Source organism: Geotrypetes seraphini, chromosome 12 (assembly GCF_902459505.1).
Source record: "Geotrypetes seraphini chromosome 12, aGeoSer1.1, whole genome shotgun sequence".
NCBI classification, from domain to species: domain Eukaryota; kingdom Metazoa; phylum Chordata; class Amphibia; order Gymnophiona; family Dermophiidae; genus Geotrypetes; species Geotrypetes seraphini.
Genome location: NC_047095.1, coordinates 43,361,639 through 43,380,962, shown reverse-complemented (window position 1 = coordinate 43,380,962; position 19,324 = coordinate 43,361,639). Strand labels below are relative to the sequence as shown.

Sequence of the window (19,324 nt, the reverse complement as noted above, 5' to 3'; positions counted from 1 at the left end):
TTAAATGACTCACTTCCAAAATATTTAGTCGATGCATTTTTGTTTGCATCTTTAGAACGTGTGTCATGAAGTCATTCGTTCTTCATGTTTCCTTTGGGGAAAGGTTGCGCACACAAAAGATATGTTAGCAGGCTCCCTTTGGGGCCCTAAATTTCACCCCTTGCTTATGAATTTTGCTTCTTTTTTTTCATAATAAAAAGACATTACAACAAAATAACAAACTAACCCCTCTTTTACGAACGCGTAGCATGGGTTTTAGCGCCAGCAGCAGCGGTAACTGCTCTGACGCTCATAGAATTCCTGTGAGCGTCGGAGCAGTTACCGCCAGTGCTAAAACCCGCACTATGCATTTGTAAAAGAGGGGGTAATAAATATAATATTTATATAATAAAATACATAAATAACAATATAAAAAAAATGTAGGGCTCCTTTTACTAAGCTGCGTTAGGGCTTTAACGTGCGGAATAGCGCGTGCTACAATGCCGCGCGCTAGACGCTAATGCCAGCATTGAGCTGGTGTTAGTTAGTAACATAGTAACATAGTAGATGACGGCAGATAAAGACCCGAATGGTCCATCCAGTCTGCCCAATCTGATTCAATTTAAATTTAAATTATTTTTATTTTTTTTTCTTCTTAGCTATTTCTGGGCGAGAATCCAAAGCTTTTAGGTACATAGCGTGGGGTTAGCATGCGCTAATCTGCAGCGTGCGCTAAAAACGCTAGCGCACCTTAGTAAAAGGAGCTCTTAGTCCAGTGTAATTATTAATTTAGATTAATTAAACAGTCCCATACTTTCTTGCATTTTCTCAATTGCATATATTTTCTCATATTTGCTATACAAGCGTTACATTGTTCCACCAACTATTATAATCCAATTTAGAAAAATCCTTCCAATTAGATAATATCGTTTTGATTGTTATCATTATCAAGTTCTTCAGTAATTGTGTTTTATAAATACAGGCAGTCCCCATGTTAAGAACGAGTTATGTTTTTAAAGCTGTTCTTACGTCTGATTCGTATGCAACTCGGAGCCTGTAGATTTTAAGATTCGTGCTGCTTACCTCTGCTCTCAGCTGACAAAAAGGACCAATAGTCTATGCCACTGGAAATACTGCTCGGTGAAATCAAATGAAGCTGCGACCGTGTTCTTAAGTACGAGTCGAACATGTCATTGTTCCTGGATTCCTGTGTTCCAAACCCAAAGTATTCTGAAACAAGCCCCCCCCCTCCCCTCCCCTCCTCTTTTCGGAGAGACCCTCCTAGGAGCTCTATGGTGTGCATGATGGCCCCCACAGCTCCAAAATATTCTCCCTTAGTCATTCTCAATATATGCATTAACATTAAACATCACATTACCCCCATACGTTGTTACAAAGCCTTGCTAGGATTTTTTAATCGCCAGCTGTGGAGGTATTAGCTCCAATGCTCATGGGAATTCTATGAGCATCGGAGCTAATACTGCTCCAGCCAGCACTAAAAAGCCTAATGTGGCTTTGTAAAAGGGGTGGGGGTGGGGTAAATGCTGCCATATAAGCAGAACTTGTTATAGCTATGCGAAGTAAACAAATACCTAATAGAATTTTCTGAAGATCCGTTCCAGTGGTTCAATAGAGAGTAATCTGGACATCGTAATCACCAGGTCGTCCAAGTACCAATAATCAAAACCGTTTTCCTGGACATTTAACGAGATGTTTTGTCTGCTGTACTTCCAGAGCTCAAGGGGGGGGGGGGTGATGGGTGTGCTTTGGGCGTGCCAGACTTGGACAACTTGCGAGAATAATCAAACCTTTCCCGAGGCGTCCTGGATGTAACTTAGATATTTTGGATTAGACCTATTTTGGAAGTGTCTAAGTGCCAAAAAGGACTGACCAGATGACCACTGCAATGATTAAGTAATAACCCTCTCCCTGCCTCCCCCCCCCATATTCACAGACCCCCTCTAACCCCCCAAAATCTGAATAAAATAATACATACCTGTGTCTGGAACAGCAGCATCTAGTTGGGAAACCAAGTAGACCATTACGCAGATGTCTTAAGTAGCCAGGTGGGCAGGCTAGTGAACCATTGAGAAGAGGAGCCAAACCCATAAGGCACTCTAACCCATCAAAACCCACCACTATACTATACAGCCATAAAGTTTATTGAGGTGGGAGACAGATGGGTATAGTACGTTTTAGGGAAGCGTTGGAAGGCTCGCCCTAAATTATAAGACGTATATGGTGAGATGTATAGGGTATCTGGCACCCTTTATGTTAAGTTCACTGCAGTGCCCTCTAAGATGCCCCACTGCTCTGTTGGCATGTCTATGTGGCCAGTCCATTAAAATAGTGACTCCTCCCACATCCAAATGGCACCGGTTTGAATTCTTCTAAGATGGGCGTTTTTGTGGTCAAAAATAGTGAATAAAGTTCAATGTCGTGGTGGTCTAGAACCAGTGGTTCCCAACCCTGTCCTAGAGGACCACCAGACCAGTTGGGTTTTTTGGGGTAGCCCTAATGACTATGCATGGGGCAGATTTGCATGCCTGTCACCTTCATTATATGCAAATCTCTCTCATGCATATTCATTAGGGCTATCCCAAAAACCCGACTGGCCTGGTGGTGCTCCAGGATAGGGTTGGGAACCACTGGGCTAGACATTTTGACACTCTCATCCCCCTGCTGGTGATCCATTGTATCTTCTTCTCAAGTCCCCACTCCCCTCCTCACTCCCCCTACTGATGATAAAGGACATCAAAATCCCAGTTTGCCATCGCTTTTCTCTCCCCTCCCTATCCTGTGGATACCAAACTGCATACAGAGAGAATAAAAGCGGGAGGGAGAGATGCTAGACTAGGATTTTGGTGCTCTTTGTCGCAGGTGCTCTAGGCCAGGGCCTTACCTGGTCTATAAGTAGAGCCACCCCTGAGGGGTTGTGTTTTCCAAGTAATTTTAAATGGCCACATATTCGTGTAGTGCAGTGATTCCCAACCCTGTCCTGGAGGAACACCAGGCCAATCGGGTTTTCAGGCTAGCCCTAATGAATATGCATGAGAGAGATTTGCATATGATGGAAGTGATAGGCATGCAAATTTGCTTCATGCATATTCATTAGGGCTAGCCTGAAAACCCAATTGGCCTGGTGTTCCTCCAGGACAGGGTTGGGAACCACTGGTGTAGTGTATTGACTCAACATAGAAAAGCTCTAAGAGAATGAACACAAGGAAGCCATAAACATAGAAACTTACCTGTGAACTTTATAATGCAATATTAAATGTTAAAAAGTATTGTTGAGATGAAGAATAACTAGTTTTGCTGATCTTTTCCTGCAGTGCAGTGCCTAGAGATGACAACCAAAAGGAAAATTATCGGCCGCCTGGTGCCATGCCGATGTTTCCGTGGTGAAGAGGAGATCATATCCGTTTTAGATTACTCCCACTGCAGCCTTCAGCAGGTGCCAAAGGAGGTTTTCAACTTTGAACGAACTTTAGAGGAACTGTACCTGGATGCCAATCAAATTGAAGATCTACCTAAGGTGAGCAGTCATTTTAGAAAAGTTCTAATAAAGAAATAAACATTTTAACAGCAGAGATCACCAAATAATGGCACTGCCTTATAGAAAAACACGTTTTATTGAACCAAAATCCGATGCTGTATTTTGCCGTTTATTAAAACCATCTTATTATACTTTCAAATGGAATTTATGGAACGGCGAATGAAAGAATCTCCCAAAATTCTGAATTGCTGTATGAACGATAGACCTATTAGCTATTAGTAAAGTCATTGTACTCCCAAAATGTAATATTTCTTTTATTTCTATTTGGGGATTGCTTTGTTTTAGGACAAAGTGGATTGTGGTATTTTATACTGGTCTTTAACTACCAGCATCTACCATGATAGTAGGTAATTATCTGGATAACACTTAAGTATGATTACAAGTTTACGAGACAGGCACCTAAGAATGGCACCTGCTTTAAAAATAAATATATATATATATATATATATATGCATCCCAATTGGTTCGTTAAACAACTGTAGGATTCCTACCGCCACCTAACTTCAGGACGCTGCTTGGAGAATTTTGGGTCCACAAAAAGGATGCCTATGGACACCAAAGGCCATTTTTGGCGCAAACCACACATATGCCAGCGTTAGGCATCTGTTGGCCCTGTGCACCTCCATAGGCACGAGAATGGCACACGCAGGTGCCCGTTTTGCAGACCCAAAATTCTCCAAACAGGCGCAGAGTTCAGAATCGCGTCTTTTTTTTTTTTTTAACATAGGCACCTTATATGTAGGCCGGCACTTTTAAAGGCAAATCACTTAGGCATCTATAGGCCTCCCTATGCGCCTCCATAGGTGCAAGACAGGTGCCAAAGGACAGCACCTGCAATTCTTTAAAAAATTAACGTGCAGCCTGATTGGTTCGTTAGGCAGTGGTAGGACGCCTACCGCTGCCTAACTTTGGGATGCGATTTGGAGAATTTGGTCCTTGGCCCTAACTGAAAAAGAGGGAGGGGGGGCTGTCCGCCCCAGGTGCTATCTTGCTTGGGGTGCTGGCATCCCTCCTTCTCTCTGCCCCCCCTTCCCACTCCTCCCCCTGCCACGCACACCGATGCTCTGAACGCTTCCTTTTTTTAACTTCGGCTCGAGCAGCCACCAACTTGCTGCCTGCGTCAGCTTCGGCACTCTGACGTCACGTCAGAGAGAGCGCCAACGCGGGCAGTAAGTCGGTGACTTCTCGCACCGGAAGTTTAAAAGGTACGGGGAAGGGGGCGGGGGAGGTGCACCACCACCCCAGGCGCCGCTCACCCTCGCTACGCCGCTGTACAAGGGGCCACCTAAATTTAGGTACCGTGACCCTGATTCTATAAAAGACTCTGAAAGTTAGGCGCCTAGATGGGCGCACTTAGCTGATAATTGAAAAGCATCATTAAAAACAATTTAAAAAGGGGATTTCCATGGGCCGCCATTTTGTCTGCATGTGCATGAAAAAAGGAGACAAAAAGCTTAAAACTGATGGAAGGCGTCAAGGGAAGGAGCTTTCCCTCACAATGGCTTCTTCTTGTGTTCTAAAGAGAATGTGTTAATGGATGCCTACTAGTTAATTAAAAGGGGTTTAAGATAAAATGCGAGTTTCTTGTAGACATGGACTGGTTCCACTGTAACCAGTGCTTCCATAGTGAGGGTACCGCCTTCTTTGTCACCAGCTGTGGCCATATACTATGTCAGAACTGTGAGAACGCCTGCAAGTACCTCGCCTTGTCAGACAATATGAAGCCACAGGAGAAGATGTACTTCAAAGGTTTAAAGGAAACAGCTTTAAAGTGCTTCGAGCACATTTCACAGGTGGCAAGCTTCCAGAAGCAGCAGACAGAGCAGCTGATCTGTTTTTATAAGAAAGAGCTGGCTGAGGTACAGGCAGCCGTACAAGAGGCTCTGCTAAAAAAATCAGTAGCCAGGACTGGGAATTGAAAGCCTTGAAGAAGGAGAATGGAGAGCTGAAGTCTCTTCTTGTCATTGCAAAGGAATCATTGAACAAACCCCAGAGCTGCAACAGGTCCAGTACACCTAGGCCTGTAGCCATTACCTCTCCATCACAGCGAGTTACTCCGTGTCATGGTTCCCAACACTCTAGCCAGGTGGTAAGCCGGTGTTCTTCTGCGGAATCGATTCAATACAGAGTATCCCGGTCTGGGGGATGCCAGTCACTGTGCAGGAAAATGATACTCCTTTGGTGTCTAACAATGTAACACCCACACCAGGCTCAGCAGATGGCTGTTTCCAAAGGGTCCCATCTTCCACAACCCTACTGAACTTTGCAGGGGTAAACCTCTCGGCATACTCCCTTGGAGCATGAGGGAAAACTCTACAGCAACAGGGAAGTCCTCATACATTGGAGTTATACAGAGTGCAACTGCGAGAGGCAGGTAAGACCCAGCCCACCAACACCAGCATCTGCACAGAACGCCTGAATCCCATACAGCTGAGATTCACACCAAGGGCAGCTGCATCTCAACTTACAACCATGCCATCCTCCAGAGCCAGAATGAACTTGGTCTGAAGACCCCCCCCCCCAATCTCCACTCTGGAATGTTGCTACTATATGAATTTCTGCCAGGTACGTGGGACCTATGTTGGCCAGTGTTAGACATAGGATACTGGACTTGATAGAACTTCGGTATGTCCCAATATGTTCTTATGCTGCATTCCTATGCAAATAAATTCAGGGTGAAAAAGCTAACTTTAAATGTAGTTGTAGCAGTGTATTTCCGCAAGTCGCCGGGGTGGAGGAGAGGCGCCGGCGCCAGCTGACTGCCTACAGGATGTGCCTCTCACCGCCAGCGTCTCTCCTCCTCTCTGCGCTGCCTCTTTTTCAGCACACCCTCCTCCCCCCCACTGGCGGCTCAGGACCCCATCTGGAGGGCCTCCGTGTATAGGCGGTCCTCGACGTGATGACATCACGCATGCACGTGATGTCATCGCAGCAATGTCCGCGCACTTCCGGATGCCAGTTTAGTGTGTCGCGGCTCGTAAAGTTTGCAAGACATTGGACTTTAGAGAAGGCATGGGGGTGGAGCTAGGCAATTCTATAAAGGGATGGGGGTGGAGCTTGGGTACACCTCAGACAAAAAGGCGCTCTGATGCCACTGATGCATTCGACCTGTAATATGCTGTGGAACCATAACTCGGATGCCATTAGCTGTTCGTACATTGGCATAAAACCAGAACTATCCCTACTAAATCGTGTTGTCTTGTATGTGTGCTTTCCCTTGCCACCTTATTCATGGTTTTGAACTGCTTTGTGAATGAAATTCAACTGGGCAGGTCGAACGAGTGGGCCATTTTATCACGCCAGGCTGATTGGCAGATAATCTTCGAGATTCACCAATCCAATTTGTAAAGCCTGGTTGTTCCGTTTTCTACAGAATGAGAGAGCTTTCTTTAAATTTGGGTACAACGGTGCCCCTACGATTCTACATAATAATAAGGTGCTTGAGAAGCTGTTGCTCGTACGCTAGTCACACTGTCTAGGGTACTCCTGAAAAGAGAGTGGATGTCTAACAATGGAGATGAATCAGCAGCTATGAAAGCCCGCAGGAAACAATCCAACAATAAGAAAATTACCCTCTTTCACATTTTAATGTAAATTGATGTGATCGTTGTGGAATGGGTTTTGAAAGCAAATGCAAGATAGCACTTTGCTGAAACCCAGAGCAGCTTGCTAGTAATTACAATAAATGTGTAAGCGCAGTAAATCTGTGGAAGAAAGAAAGCAATTAGTAAGCACTTTACAACAACAACAAAAAAAAAAGTGTATGTATAAAGAAAGAGGAGTGAATAGGATAAACTTAAAACTTCACGGGATCACGGATTTGGAAGGGCTGTGTAATGCTGGTAGCCGATATGTACTGTACAATAGAATTTTTAGCTATCAATTTTTAAAAACTGGTTATACAGAGTGCTGAGATTGACATAAGGATAAACACAACCTCTGAGAAAGACACGTCCATGTATACATAAATACACTTGTTTCGGCCCCATTTAAAGTTAGCCTTTTCACCCTGCATTTATTTGCATAGAGATGCAGCATAAGAACATAATTGCCATATTGGGACAGACTGAAAGTCCATCAAGTCCAGTGTCCTATGTCCAACACTGGTCAATCCAGGTCCCAAGTACCTGGCAGAAATCCATATAGTAGCAACATTCCAGAGCTGAGATTGTGAATGTCATAAGGCCTCATTCTACCAATGCCCGAGAGCCATCCTCATCAGTGATGTCACAATGGTTTGATTGTCCTATACTTAAGAACATAAGAATTGCCATATACTGGGACAGACTGAAGGTCCATTAAGTCCAGTATCCTGTTTCCAACAGTGGCCAACCCAGGTCCCATACCTTCATGCTAATCATATTGAGGGATATGGGAAATCCGGGTCTCCATAAAGGAATACCTAAAGGGCCTCCGCGTGTGCGGATCACCGGACTAGATGGACCTAGGTCTGATCCGGAGAAGGCATTTCTTATGTTCTTAAGTACCTAGCTAGATCCCAAGAAGTAAAACGGATTTTATGCTGCATATGCTAGGAATAAGCAGTTGATCTCCCCAAGCCATCTCAATAATGGCCTATGGACTTCTCGTTTAGGAAATGATCCAAACCTTTTTTAAGCCCAGCTAAGCTAAGGTGAAGAGGTTCCTTCAGCCCTTGGCACCGCAGTTGCTTGGTGCATGTAAGTTGCAGCTGTCCTTGGAGCTACCAAAGCGTTCTTTCTCTCAATGGCACCGGGTCCATCTCTCTGGTGCCGTTCTGAACTTTCATTAAATCAAGGGAGGGGCTGATATTCAAGGTAGAAGCAGTTCTCCAGATCCTTAGCTGGATTTTCAGCAGCATTATCTGAAGAATGCTGCTAAAAAGTCTGGATAGACTGCCTTGGAGCTATAAAGGACGTTCTATAACCTAGGTGATCACAGTTACATGTGTATTGCACACACAAATGTGTAGCATACTGGCATTTATGCTTATATGTGCTCTTCTGCAAATACCCGTTTAACTTATCATGGGTGTCAGAACAGGGGGAGCCACCATGTGCCATGGCACCCTCAATTTTCCTTCTCCTCCACTTCTCCCAGGTGTTTTTTTTCCTAACCTCCCTCCCACCAGGACAACAACCCTGCAATCACCTAGGAAGTAACGTCAGAGGGGAAACTGACACAGGCAGCAAGTTTGTGATGCTGCTCGTGGGAAAATTAAAAAGGTACGGGGGAAAGGAAGGGACGCACATGCACAGCAGAGGGGGGTCGGGAAGGAGCAGGGGGCAGAGAAGAGGTGAGGGAGGGGCACCACCACCCCGAATGCAACTCACTCTCGCTACGCCACTGATTTAGGCGCCTACTAATCATTTATATAGCGCTGAAAGGCGTACACAGTGCTGTACATTTTGACATTTATAGACGGTTCCTGCTCAGAAGAGCTTACAATCTAACTTGGGATGCAGAACCCAAGGTGAGAGGAGTTAGGAGTCGTTAGCACTCTCAAAGAGGTGGGCTTTTAATTGGGCCTTGAACACTGCCAGAGACGGATTCCGTCATAGAATTTCCCCCTAAGTTTATAGAAGTGCTTTTCTAATGACCTCACCTTGAGTATTGCATTCAATTCTGGTTACCATATCTCAAAAAAGATGTAACAGAATTAGGAGAGGCTCAAAGAAGAGCATCCAGAATGATAAAGGGGATGGAGCTCCTCTTGTATGGAGGAAAGGCTAAAGCAGTTAGGGCTCTTCAGCCTGGAAAAGAGATAGGTGAGAGGAGATCTGATTGAGGTCTACAAAATCCTGAGTGGTGTAGAACAGGTAAAAGTGAACTGATTTTGCACTCTTTCAAAAATTACGAAGACTAGGGGACACCCAATTAAGTTACATGGAAATACCTTTAAAACAAATAGGAGGAAATATTATTTTAACTCAAAGAATAGTTAAGCTCTGGAAATTGTCACCAGAGACCATGGTAACAGCAGTTAGCATAGCTGGGTTTAAAAAAAGATTTGAACAAGTTCCTGGAGGATAAGTCTGTAGTCTGTTATTGAGAAAGACGTAAGGAAAGCCACTGCTTGCCCTGGATCGGTAGTATGGAATCTGGCTTCTATTTGGATTGGCCACTGTCGGAAACAGGATATTGGACTAGATCAGTGGTCTCAAACTCAAACCCTTCATAGGGCCACATTTTGGATTTGTAGGTACTTGTATGGCCTCAGAAAAAATAGTTAATGTCTTATTAAAGAAATGACAATTTTTCATGAGGTAAAACTCTTTATAGTGTTGTAGGGGTGTTTCCTTATTTGCAGCTGAAGGTTAGGCCTCTCTGACGTCATAAAGCCTGAACCATGAAAGAAGAAAACATCTTTGCTGTTTATGATGCCTGATGCACTCTGGGTATGTACCAGAACTGTATTCTAGTCAAGGACATCCAGCTATGCCTACATGCTCAGCCTTTGTGAATCTTGGGAGAGGCATTGCTCATGTGCTATTCTTATCTAACGAAGGCGCCTCTGTTTCACGGCCTGTGCGAGATTCTATACAAAAAGGCTATTCATCTAAGTTATGTTTCTGGATTGGTCCGGAGAGGTCATCTGATGAACCAAGTGGAATGTGCCTAATTATTAATTGAGTCTGTGCTAGGATGTGAGGGAACTTGCATCTTATCATAGGTGTCTCTGCACATCTTTTATAATAATTAAGACCTGAAAAGTTACTTCTTGTGACTCTCCACCTGAGAGAGCGAACCAGACTTTTATACATCTGGATTCCATCACATAAAGGAAGCCTTTGCTGCCAACCTAATTTACAGCTTTTCTAGTGGCTGACGGACTGTTCCTAATCAGAAAAATTTCTATATCTGCTAAGCGGAGGAAAGACACCGATTCCTTCTCCCTGATTTTGCTAAGTCCTGATCTATGTGGTGAGAATAAAGAATTCTATTGTCTTTTAAGCTGGGTTAGAGAGAGAATTCTATCGTCTTTGGGACAAGGACGTGAAAGTACCTGTGGTGATAAGCTATATTTTTAGTTGCTGCTAATCAGGAATTATTATTATAAGGAATTATTTAGAGTGTAAGAATTAGTTTTACTCATTTATCTAGCAAGTGTGGTGTGATAATTATGTACTGAGTTTCATATATGTATTCGGATATTTTGTGAACAATAATTAGTTATTGCTGCTGGCTTATCCTATATAATAAAAGGCTAACTCGCGCATGTGCACTCCTATTTGCGTGCTTCCATGATCAGTAATTCCGTGGCCGCATGAGTGCGCATGCGCGAATCCCCAGCACTTCCCTACAGTCGCCGAAAGGACTGGACTGTACGAGTCCCCAGCACAAGCGTGTGGCCGACCCAGGATCGTGGGAGGATGCTGCTGCACACTACTGGAGGGGGAGGGACATACCAGTTCTGCACATACCGGCACAAACCTCCCTCCAGCGTTGGCAGCCGCAGCACGCTAAACAGGCTGCTACGGGCTTTCTCCTGCAGTTGAGTCCCTCTGTTGCGTCACTGATGACGTCATCAATGACGCAACAGAGGGACTCAACAGCAGAAGAAAGCCGCGAAGCAGCCTGTTTAGCATGCTGCGGCTGCCAACGCTGGAGGGAGGTTTGATATTAAAGTCATCTCGCTGGGAGAGAAGCGTCTGCCTCAGGTGCTTCAGGCAACAGCAGCGTTTACAATTCGCTGCTGTTGCTGGTTTCAGGCCTTCCTCTCTGGCCGGTCCTGCCTACTTCCTGTTTTCATGAAGACAGGACCGGCCAGAGAGAAAGACCTGAAGCCAGCAACAGTAATGAATTGTAAATGCTGCTGCTGACCAATGAAGTAGTTAAATGAGGAAAGGGAGCAGAGGGGGAGAGAATGGCTTGGAGGGAAGGAGGAAGGTATGCCAGACCAAGGGAAAAGGAAGGAGGAGATGGAGAGAGGCCATATGGAACAGAGAGAGAGAGAGAGGGCGGACAATGGATGGAAAGAGAAGAGAGGGGCAAGATAGAGGGTGAACAGTAGATGGAAGGGGTAGAGAGAGGGAGACACACCGAATGGAGGACAGGGGGAGCAGACGTTGGAAGGAAGTGGGGAGGAGAAAGATAAAAGGCCACATGCAGGATTGAGGGAAGAGGATAGAGTTAGAAATAAAGATAGACAGACAGGGGGCCAGGGAAAGACACAGACAGAAAGAATGACAGCGTCCAAGGAGAGAGACAAATTTAAAAAAAAAAACAACAGACAGACAGACATCTACTCTAGCACCCGTTAATATAACGGGCTAAAACACTAGTGAACTATATTTTTCTATTTTCATAATAAAATTCTTCATATAGCTTTGGTCTCTATTCTAAATATAAACTGGCAAAATAATGAACCTTGGGTAAGGAGATTATGGTTTTCCCTAGCATCTGACTAAAACAGGCACGTATTAGTTTATGTAACTGATTAGTCTTCCATAAATCTTACTACAGTGTATAAATCTTTCCTTATGCCTAAGTCATAATAATAATATTGTAATTTATAACTAAAGAGACATATGATTGAGAAACTGTTTTTTTACTTTTGTGATTATGATAAACATACCGAGGGCCTCAAATTAGTACTTGGCGGGCTGCATGTGGCCCCCGGGCTTCGAGCTTGAGACCATTGGACTAGATGGACCATTGGTCTGACCCAGTATGGCTATTCTTATGTTTTTATGTTCTTATACTAAAGACCCAGCATTCATATTGGGAAGAATAGATCAAACAAACAAAAACAAAAAATCACATACATTTTTCTGCCTGTGAGATTGAGACATTTGGGCAATGATGATACATAATTTAATATACCTTGACCTGAGTTTCATAAATTATATGGTCATGTTTTCAGCTCCTACTCTATTCTCTGTATTATTGGTAGATGGTTGGTTGTATATTTTGTCATGTTATAAATTGCTCATACCATTTTTTTGTGTGCTTGTAGCCACTTCTTGTGGAATTATATTCAGGGGACTAACATTGCTTTCTGTAAACTTATACCATGAAAAAAAATGCAATCACAAATTGTGTTTTTGTTGAAAACATTTAATGTGGTTTGTTAATATTTCTTGTTATTGCAGCAATTGTTTAGCTGTCAAGCTCTACGTAAACTGAGCATGCCTGACAATGACCTTTCAAGCCTGCCAACCACTATTGCCAGCTTAGTTAACCTCAAAGAACTTGACATCAGTAAAAATGGTAAGGAACGGCCAGCATTTGACCATCATATTATCTGTTGAAATGTCAAGAGCATTACATGTACAGTTAGCATTTTAAGATTCATCTTTTGTCGTAGCAATGATTGTGTTCACAGAGGCTTTCTTAAGTCGACACTATTTATACTTGTACCTAAGTTGGCCTCCTCAAAAAGCAACTAGAGCTGAATGCCTAATTTTATGCTCAAAATTTCACTAATCTCCTAAAACTATAAAGTGGGGTGAATTTAGGACCGAGGCAAAAGCTAAGAGCATAGCTCCTACTTCTAGTGCCAGGCACCTAAATTAGGTAAATGAATAGCAGACCTTCGAATATGTAAAAGCGTGAACGTTTAGACTCCTAAAACTGGTGCCATATCGAACTGTCAGCCAGTATTTCTTTAAAAGCTGACCACTGCCAACTAATTTATTTATTTAAACATTTATATACCGCCTAAAGATACCTAAGTGGTTTCCAATAACATTCACAATCGTTTTAAAACAAAAAAGAGACATTGCATGTAATAAAACAAATTATTATCTGCTCTGCATCTCAACCTTTTCACTCCCTCACATAAAAACGCTTACAAACGTTTCAATAGTTTTTTTTAAACATTGCTTTCCCTTCACACAACCGCATTTGTCCAGGCAAGGCATTCCAAAGTTTTAGCCCGGCTGATGAAAACATTGCATTACTTATCCTCACATGATGTACTCTGTTTACTTTGTCCACTAACAATGTCATACTGATTTCAGATCTCAATGCCCTTAGGAAGACCGCTCCTGGAGGGAACTCCCCCCTTTCCCCCCCTCCCTTTACTACGCCACTGATAGGATTGCTATTTATGTGATCCTATTTGGTCACTGAATAATGCCGACACCCACATAACTCCCAGCCCCTCCCTGACTCCACCTCTTGAACGTCCTTCTCCTGTCGGTTTTGAGAACGGCCAATTAGTGCCGATCTTCAGTTGCAGTGGCCAGTTAATTGCCGCTGAATATCAGCAACTGACCTGCTGAGCACAATTTAAATGGGCAGCAACCGCTTCTGCTTGCATTAATCACTTTAAATACTGGGCCTTGGTGTTTTTGATTTTTCAGAATTTTCTGGAAGTTTCAGTTTTGCCTTTATAAAATGGACCCACGTGCATGCATTTTCTTTAAAATACAGAAAGCAGCATGGAATTATACAAATTACCTAATGGAAAATAAGTATTTGTTAACAAGTGAACTTTGTATTTATTTGGGGGGATTTTTTTAGATAATGTTTATGAAAGCTTTATCTTGTAACATACTTGCTGTTTTATCAGTTCATTCCTCTAATCTATTGGTGTGTGCAATTATCAAATTCATTTGCATCTATTTTTTACTTGAGCTCAATTTAGTGAATTTCATTTGCAATGAGCCGCAACTGTGCATAAGTAACCTTGAAACATGCCACAACTTGCACAGACTTGTTTCAACACGCTGGCTACTTCCTTTCATGCTCGGGTAGATAAATTATTAGACACCCCTCGTGAATGAGTGCGCTTAAGTTAGGCACCTACAAGCGCCTAAGTTAAACCACGCTCAAAATACGCCAAGAATCCGCTCCTAACCATTCCTACTTTCTGGTGCTTCAGAGTAGAAGCCTACCGGTAATATATATATATATATATATATACTGTATATCTGCTTATGGCCGATGGATTACAAAGAAATGTATCGAAGTACAAGATCCTCGGAATGCATTGCATTAGGATAAAAGCTTGTATTGAAAAATAGTGCACTATAACTATAGCAAATTTACCCCCCAACCCCCTTTTTTTCCCCAAAACTGTATTTTAGCGCCAGCCGCGGTGGTAACAACTCTGATGCTCGGAGCTGTTACCATCGTAGCCAGTGCTAAAAACTGCACTACAGTTTTGTAAAAGTTGGGGTGGGGTTAACCTGTAAACTGTATATTATGTTTGTTAACCTGTAACCCCTTTTGAGCTCTTTGGGGAGAATGGTATAGAAAATGAATGAATAAATAAATATATAGATATATATTAGGTGTCAGAACAGGGAAGGCCACAGGGGCCAAGGCCTCCTCCGGTTATAGCCCTCCTGCCCACCCTTCTCCCAGCATAAAACAGCAGGCCTGTCCCGGAACCCTTCATTCTACTTCCAAGGGCAGGCCTCTTCGTGGATGCTGTGCGGCGACTGCTGAAGATTTAAAACTATAGCACCGGGAGGAGGTGGGTGGGGACTCGGGAGCTGCTGAGAGGACATGCGCTAGGGCGGAGCTCTTGGGCAGCGTTCCACTGCCTACGTGTGTGTATATATTGTGACCGGGTAAGAACTGGACTGGAGTAGCCCAAGCCCTGATCTGGGTCATCCAAGCCTCAGCCGAGCGGTTGAATGAGACATGGAGGGGTAGAGGGGTGTCTGCATCAAAATAAAAGACCCAGTACAGGCATTTAGTGTGAATTTTAAGATGACTTTATTTTCTGGTCTTATATTGTAGTGCAATTCCAAAAACATACAAACAAAAAAAACCCTCTCATTGGTGGCTAAACAGCCTGTTAGCCCACCATGCTTTATTCATGGCTAAAGTTCAAGAAAAACACAAAAATAACTTTTCAATTTCAAGTCCTGGAACCTGCAACCTGCTTGCACTACTTGGACAGGTTCCCCACAGTTCTCCTGTGAGTATGAAAATTCAGAAGCAGTGATTCTTAACTCTTCTGTTCCCCTTAATTACATCAGAAGCAGCAATTCCTGATCCTTCTGGTATTCTTAATTCAATCAGAGGCAGTAATTCTTAACTCTTCTGATATTCTTAGTCTTGTGAGGCAACACCACCTTATCAGAAACAGCATTTTTACTTTCCCCAAACTTTACTCTGTAATCTTGCTCTCAAACAAGCATGACTCCTCAGGTTCCATTTCAACATCATTTGTAAGCATTTCTTCTGGCATTTCTGTATCAAATTTATTTACCTTCAGAAGAATGATTAGAAGTTTCAGTCCTGAGGTTTACTCCTTGCTTTCTGTGGGGAATGCTAGTTTCAGTCTTCTGAATCCTGGCTGGCACAGGTCTGCTTCTCTCCAAGGATTCAGGTATCCATCCTGTAAGCTTGTGGCTGCCTCCGCCTCTGCCTGCTTTGGCCTAAAGAACACACCCTTTTCCCTAGCATGGGCTGATTACCCCTCAAAACACCTGTGGTTCTCTGGTGCTTTGCTAATGAGCCTGGATAGCTTCCCTGCTCATTAACCCTGCTCCCAGCAGAGCTGATTGCAGGAGCTAATCCATTTGTGGGTTTTGTTATGACCTGCCTGGTGCCTGCTGGTCCTTGTAATTCTTTGCTTTTAGCATTCCCTACATTAGAACTAGGCAAGTATAATCAGGTCCCTTTTAGGTTGCCTTTCACTGGGGATAAATTCTGCAGGGCAGTTTCCCTAACCTGCCTGCTTCTAGGGGTAGGTTTAGGGATAATTTCAGAGCACTGCAGCGTTTCTTCCAGTGAAAGCCTCCTCTTAAAACATTCCTCCAATGTGAACATTCCTGAACCCCTCTGAGCCAAATGCCCCTCCTAAACCCACTTCCTCCTGGTACTTACCCCGGCAATCTAGTGGGCAGAGTGTGATCAGATCCACCAGGTTCAAAGTGGTGCCTAGGATACCTAGTGGTAGTCATGTCATAGTGTTAATAGGGTACATCCTACCATATAAGAAGTGACTGCTTAGGTAGATCACATCAGGTAAAGGAAACCTGGCTGGGGAAGGGGGGAGGGGATTGGGTTGAGAGAGCTTACTTTTGGGTCGTGCTGGGGCTGTGTAGTGAGGTGTACCCACATTAATCGGCTGAAGCATGGATATAGGCGTGTGTGGTATATGTTTGCCCTCTGGAATACATACAGGGCATATCCTGGTTATGGTCCCTGAATTCACCGCCACAAGCTTTGCACTTACCTCTCCTTAGGTTTTGCGCTTAAGATGTGCAAAAAACTTAACACACTTTAGCAGACGTACCTCTTAATTTTTTTATGGGCATTCAGAGTGAATACTTTTTCAGTGTTTTGTTTTCTTGTCTTAAAAGCTTAGAAGCTAGTTTGCGGGAGAAAAATGTTTAAAGAAACTTAAAAAAAAAAAAAAAAATGATTGTGTGGGATTTTTTATTTTTTTGTAGGGATTCAAGAATTTCCAGAAAACATAAAGTGCTGTAAGTGCTTAACAATTATTGAAGCAAGCGTCAATCCCATTTCTAAGTAAGTAATAATTTTTGTTTACATAAGGTATATATTTCTGTGTTTGAGCACATGTAAATCTTAAAGCATTTTTCCCAAAATATTTATTGTACCTGAATGCAACTCTCCTTGAGCTACATAAGACCATAAGAATAGCCTTACTGGGTCAGACCAATGGTCCATCAAGCCCTGTAGCCCGTTCTCACGGTGGCCACGGTGGTATGAACTAACTGCAAACTTCCTTCTCTTGCGAATGTTTAGCCATTTTTCCTGTTCTTCACGCATGAGAGCAGAACATGGATTTTTGTTGTAATAAAGCACCATTGAAATATGAAAGAATCCAGGCAATTACTGAGAACGGCACATGACATGATAAAATGAGGATAAAGCTTTTCGTAAATTCTCACTCGAAGCAATATCCCACAGCAAAACAAAGTTAAACTTGCATGTACTGTATAAACTTAAATATATTAGATTGTGCTCAGAATGCATATCATCCCAACGGCCATCACCGATCAAAAAAGATTGGCTTGGCATCCAAATGTTTAAATCATTGCACTCTCATCTTTGTTGACCCTTTTTACTTTTTTCTTTTCCACAACCACAGTGTTTAATATAACTCAGTCCAAATACATTAATCCAAACAATATGGCACTTATCTTCTGGGTCTCGATCTGGACCATGTTTCAGAACCCCATTTTGTGTGATAGCAAGGACAGGATTCTGTAATGGGCGCCTAAAAAAAAAAAAAGAGGTGCCTACCAACCGCATGCCAATCGCTCGTGGGCACCCATTACAGATTTGCGCCCTACTTAAAACAGGCCCCTGTAATGTGGGCCAGAGTTTTAAAGATCTCTACATTATAGGTGCCTAAGTCCTTTAGCGAATCGTGCCTAAGTCTTTTTCCACCCCTAAACATGCCTACTTTGGTGTTAGGCGCTGCTAGTAGGGTTACCAGATTTAACGTCAGTAAAACCCAGACCCCCTAGACCCGCCCACACCTCCGCCCCATTACGCCCCAGCTCCACTCCAGCCCTACCCCCGCCGCTGCCTGTTCGTCAGGCAAGAAGTAATCCGCGGATGCCCTCTCCCAACGCGATTTCTTTTCAAGATCTGGACAAAGTGCTGGGTTTTGAAAAGCCATCCCGACCCCTGGACATGTCCTCAAATGGAGGACATGTCCAAAGAAATCCGGATGTCTAGTAACCCTAGCCGCTAGGCGCCATGCGATAGGCACCTATCGTTTGTAGAATGGCGCCTAAGAATATCAGCACCTAATCTCCCAATTAAATTTTATTATTTCAATTATGAGCTTGTTAAAGCTCATTATTGAAGTCAACTTACTCATTAACCTCCCTTTTTAAGAAGCTGCGTTAGGGTTTTGTTTTGTTTTTTATTCATAGGCCGCAGCAGTAAAAGGTCCAACACTCACAGAATTCCTATGAGCATTGGAGCTTTTGCCGCCGCGGACTGCGATAAAAACCCCTATCGTGGCTTAATAAAAGGAAGTGGGGGGGGGGGATTAAGTTAGGTGTCTAACGAAAGTCACGTCTTATACAATTTATCCTTTATTGTTTTAAACACTAATGACTTGAATGAACTCCAGTGACTTCCTACCCTGGTTGTATTATAGCACTAGGATCACACTGGCTCCTTTTATATAAAGAACGTTACCAGTGAAACCCAGAATGACAAGTTCCCTTTTAAAAGTGGAACTTATTGTTCGAGTCAACAGTCGCGCCACTTAATGCATGTTGCTGCCCTGGAAGACAATAAATTGTCCTTCACGTGGAGTCAGGTTTCTGATCTGTGCCGTTTCAGTGTATTTAATTATGACTACCTGGATTCAATCATTTATAAAGTACACCATGGTGTCCAATACTGGCAGGTCTTTAGATATAAACGGAACTGATTTTGATGTAGTTCCTGATTGTAGCTGCTGTCATCACTTTTGCTTCGGCTTCAGGTTTTTACAGAGAACTGTTTCTCGTTGCAGTAAAAATTAACCTCCTTCCGAGCAATTTGCCTGCAGCCGATGCTAGCTATAAAGATTGTTAAGCGTGGAAGAGGTCAGTTGTCGGTGACCCAACTCCTTAAATATAAATTCCTTGTTGAAATTTATATGCAACATTAACTTCATAGCTTTAGGAGAGTATGTTCCAAAACTGTACTTCTAAATATTCGGCGAAAAGTCGCGCAGTTGGTACAGCTCTGGTTCTTTATTTAAGAGGCTGATATACGAACCTGCAAATGACCTCCTATAATGCTATTTGGTGTTTTTTCTGTGCGTAATTTTGCAATTGTGAGGCCATTCACAAAATATCATATAGGCATTCACACTCTCCCATCCCCCTGCTAGACTAAGGGACTATCCTCAAAATAAAGACTCTA

At 43.2% G+C, this 19,324-nt stretch overlaps 2 protein-coding genes across 12 annotated transcripts in view; both read left to right on the top strand.

The window, feature by feature from the left end:
* LRRC7 (leucine rich repeat containing 7) overlaps window positions 1-19,324 on the top strand; it is a 464,098-nt gene that overhangs the window by 211,092 nt on the left and 233,682 nt on the right. For all 11 annotated transcript variants that reach the window (XM_033916815.1, XM_033916814.1, XM_033916811.1 and 8 more), the window contains 3 exons: window positions 3,312-3,514; window positions 12,610-12,727; window positions 16,876-16,954. In XM_033916815.1, the coding sequence (XP_033772706.1) occupies window positions 3,312-3,514; window positions 12,610-12,727; window positions 16,876-16,954 (400 nt within the window). The remainder of the gene's footprint in view (window positions 1-3,311; window positions 3,515-12,609; window positions 12,728-16,875; window positions 16,955-19,324) is intronic.
* Window positions 5,128-5,732, top strand: LOC117346736 (RING finger protein 212B-like). Its single transcript, XM_033916795.1, is given in 2 exon segments — window positions 5,128-5,418; window positions 5,421-5,732. Coding segments are annotated over 2 exon segments (603 nt in total).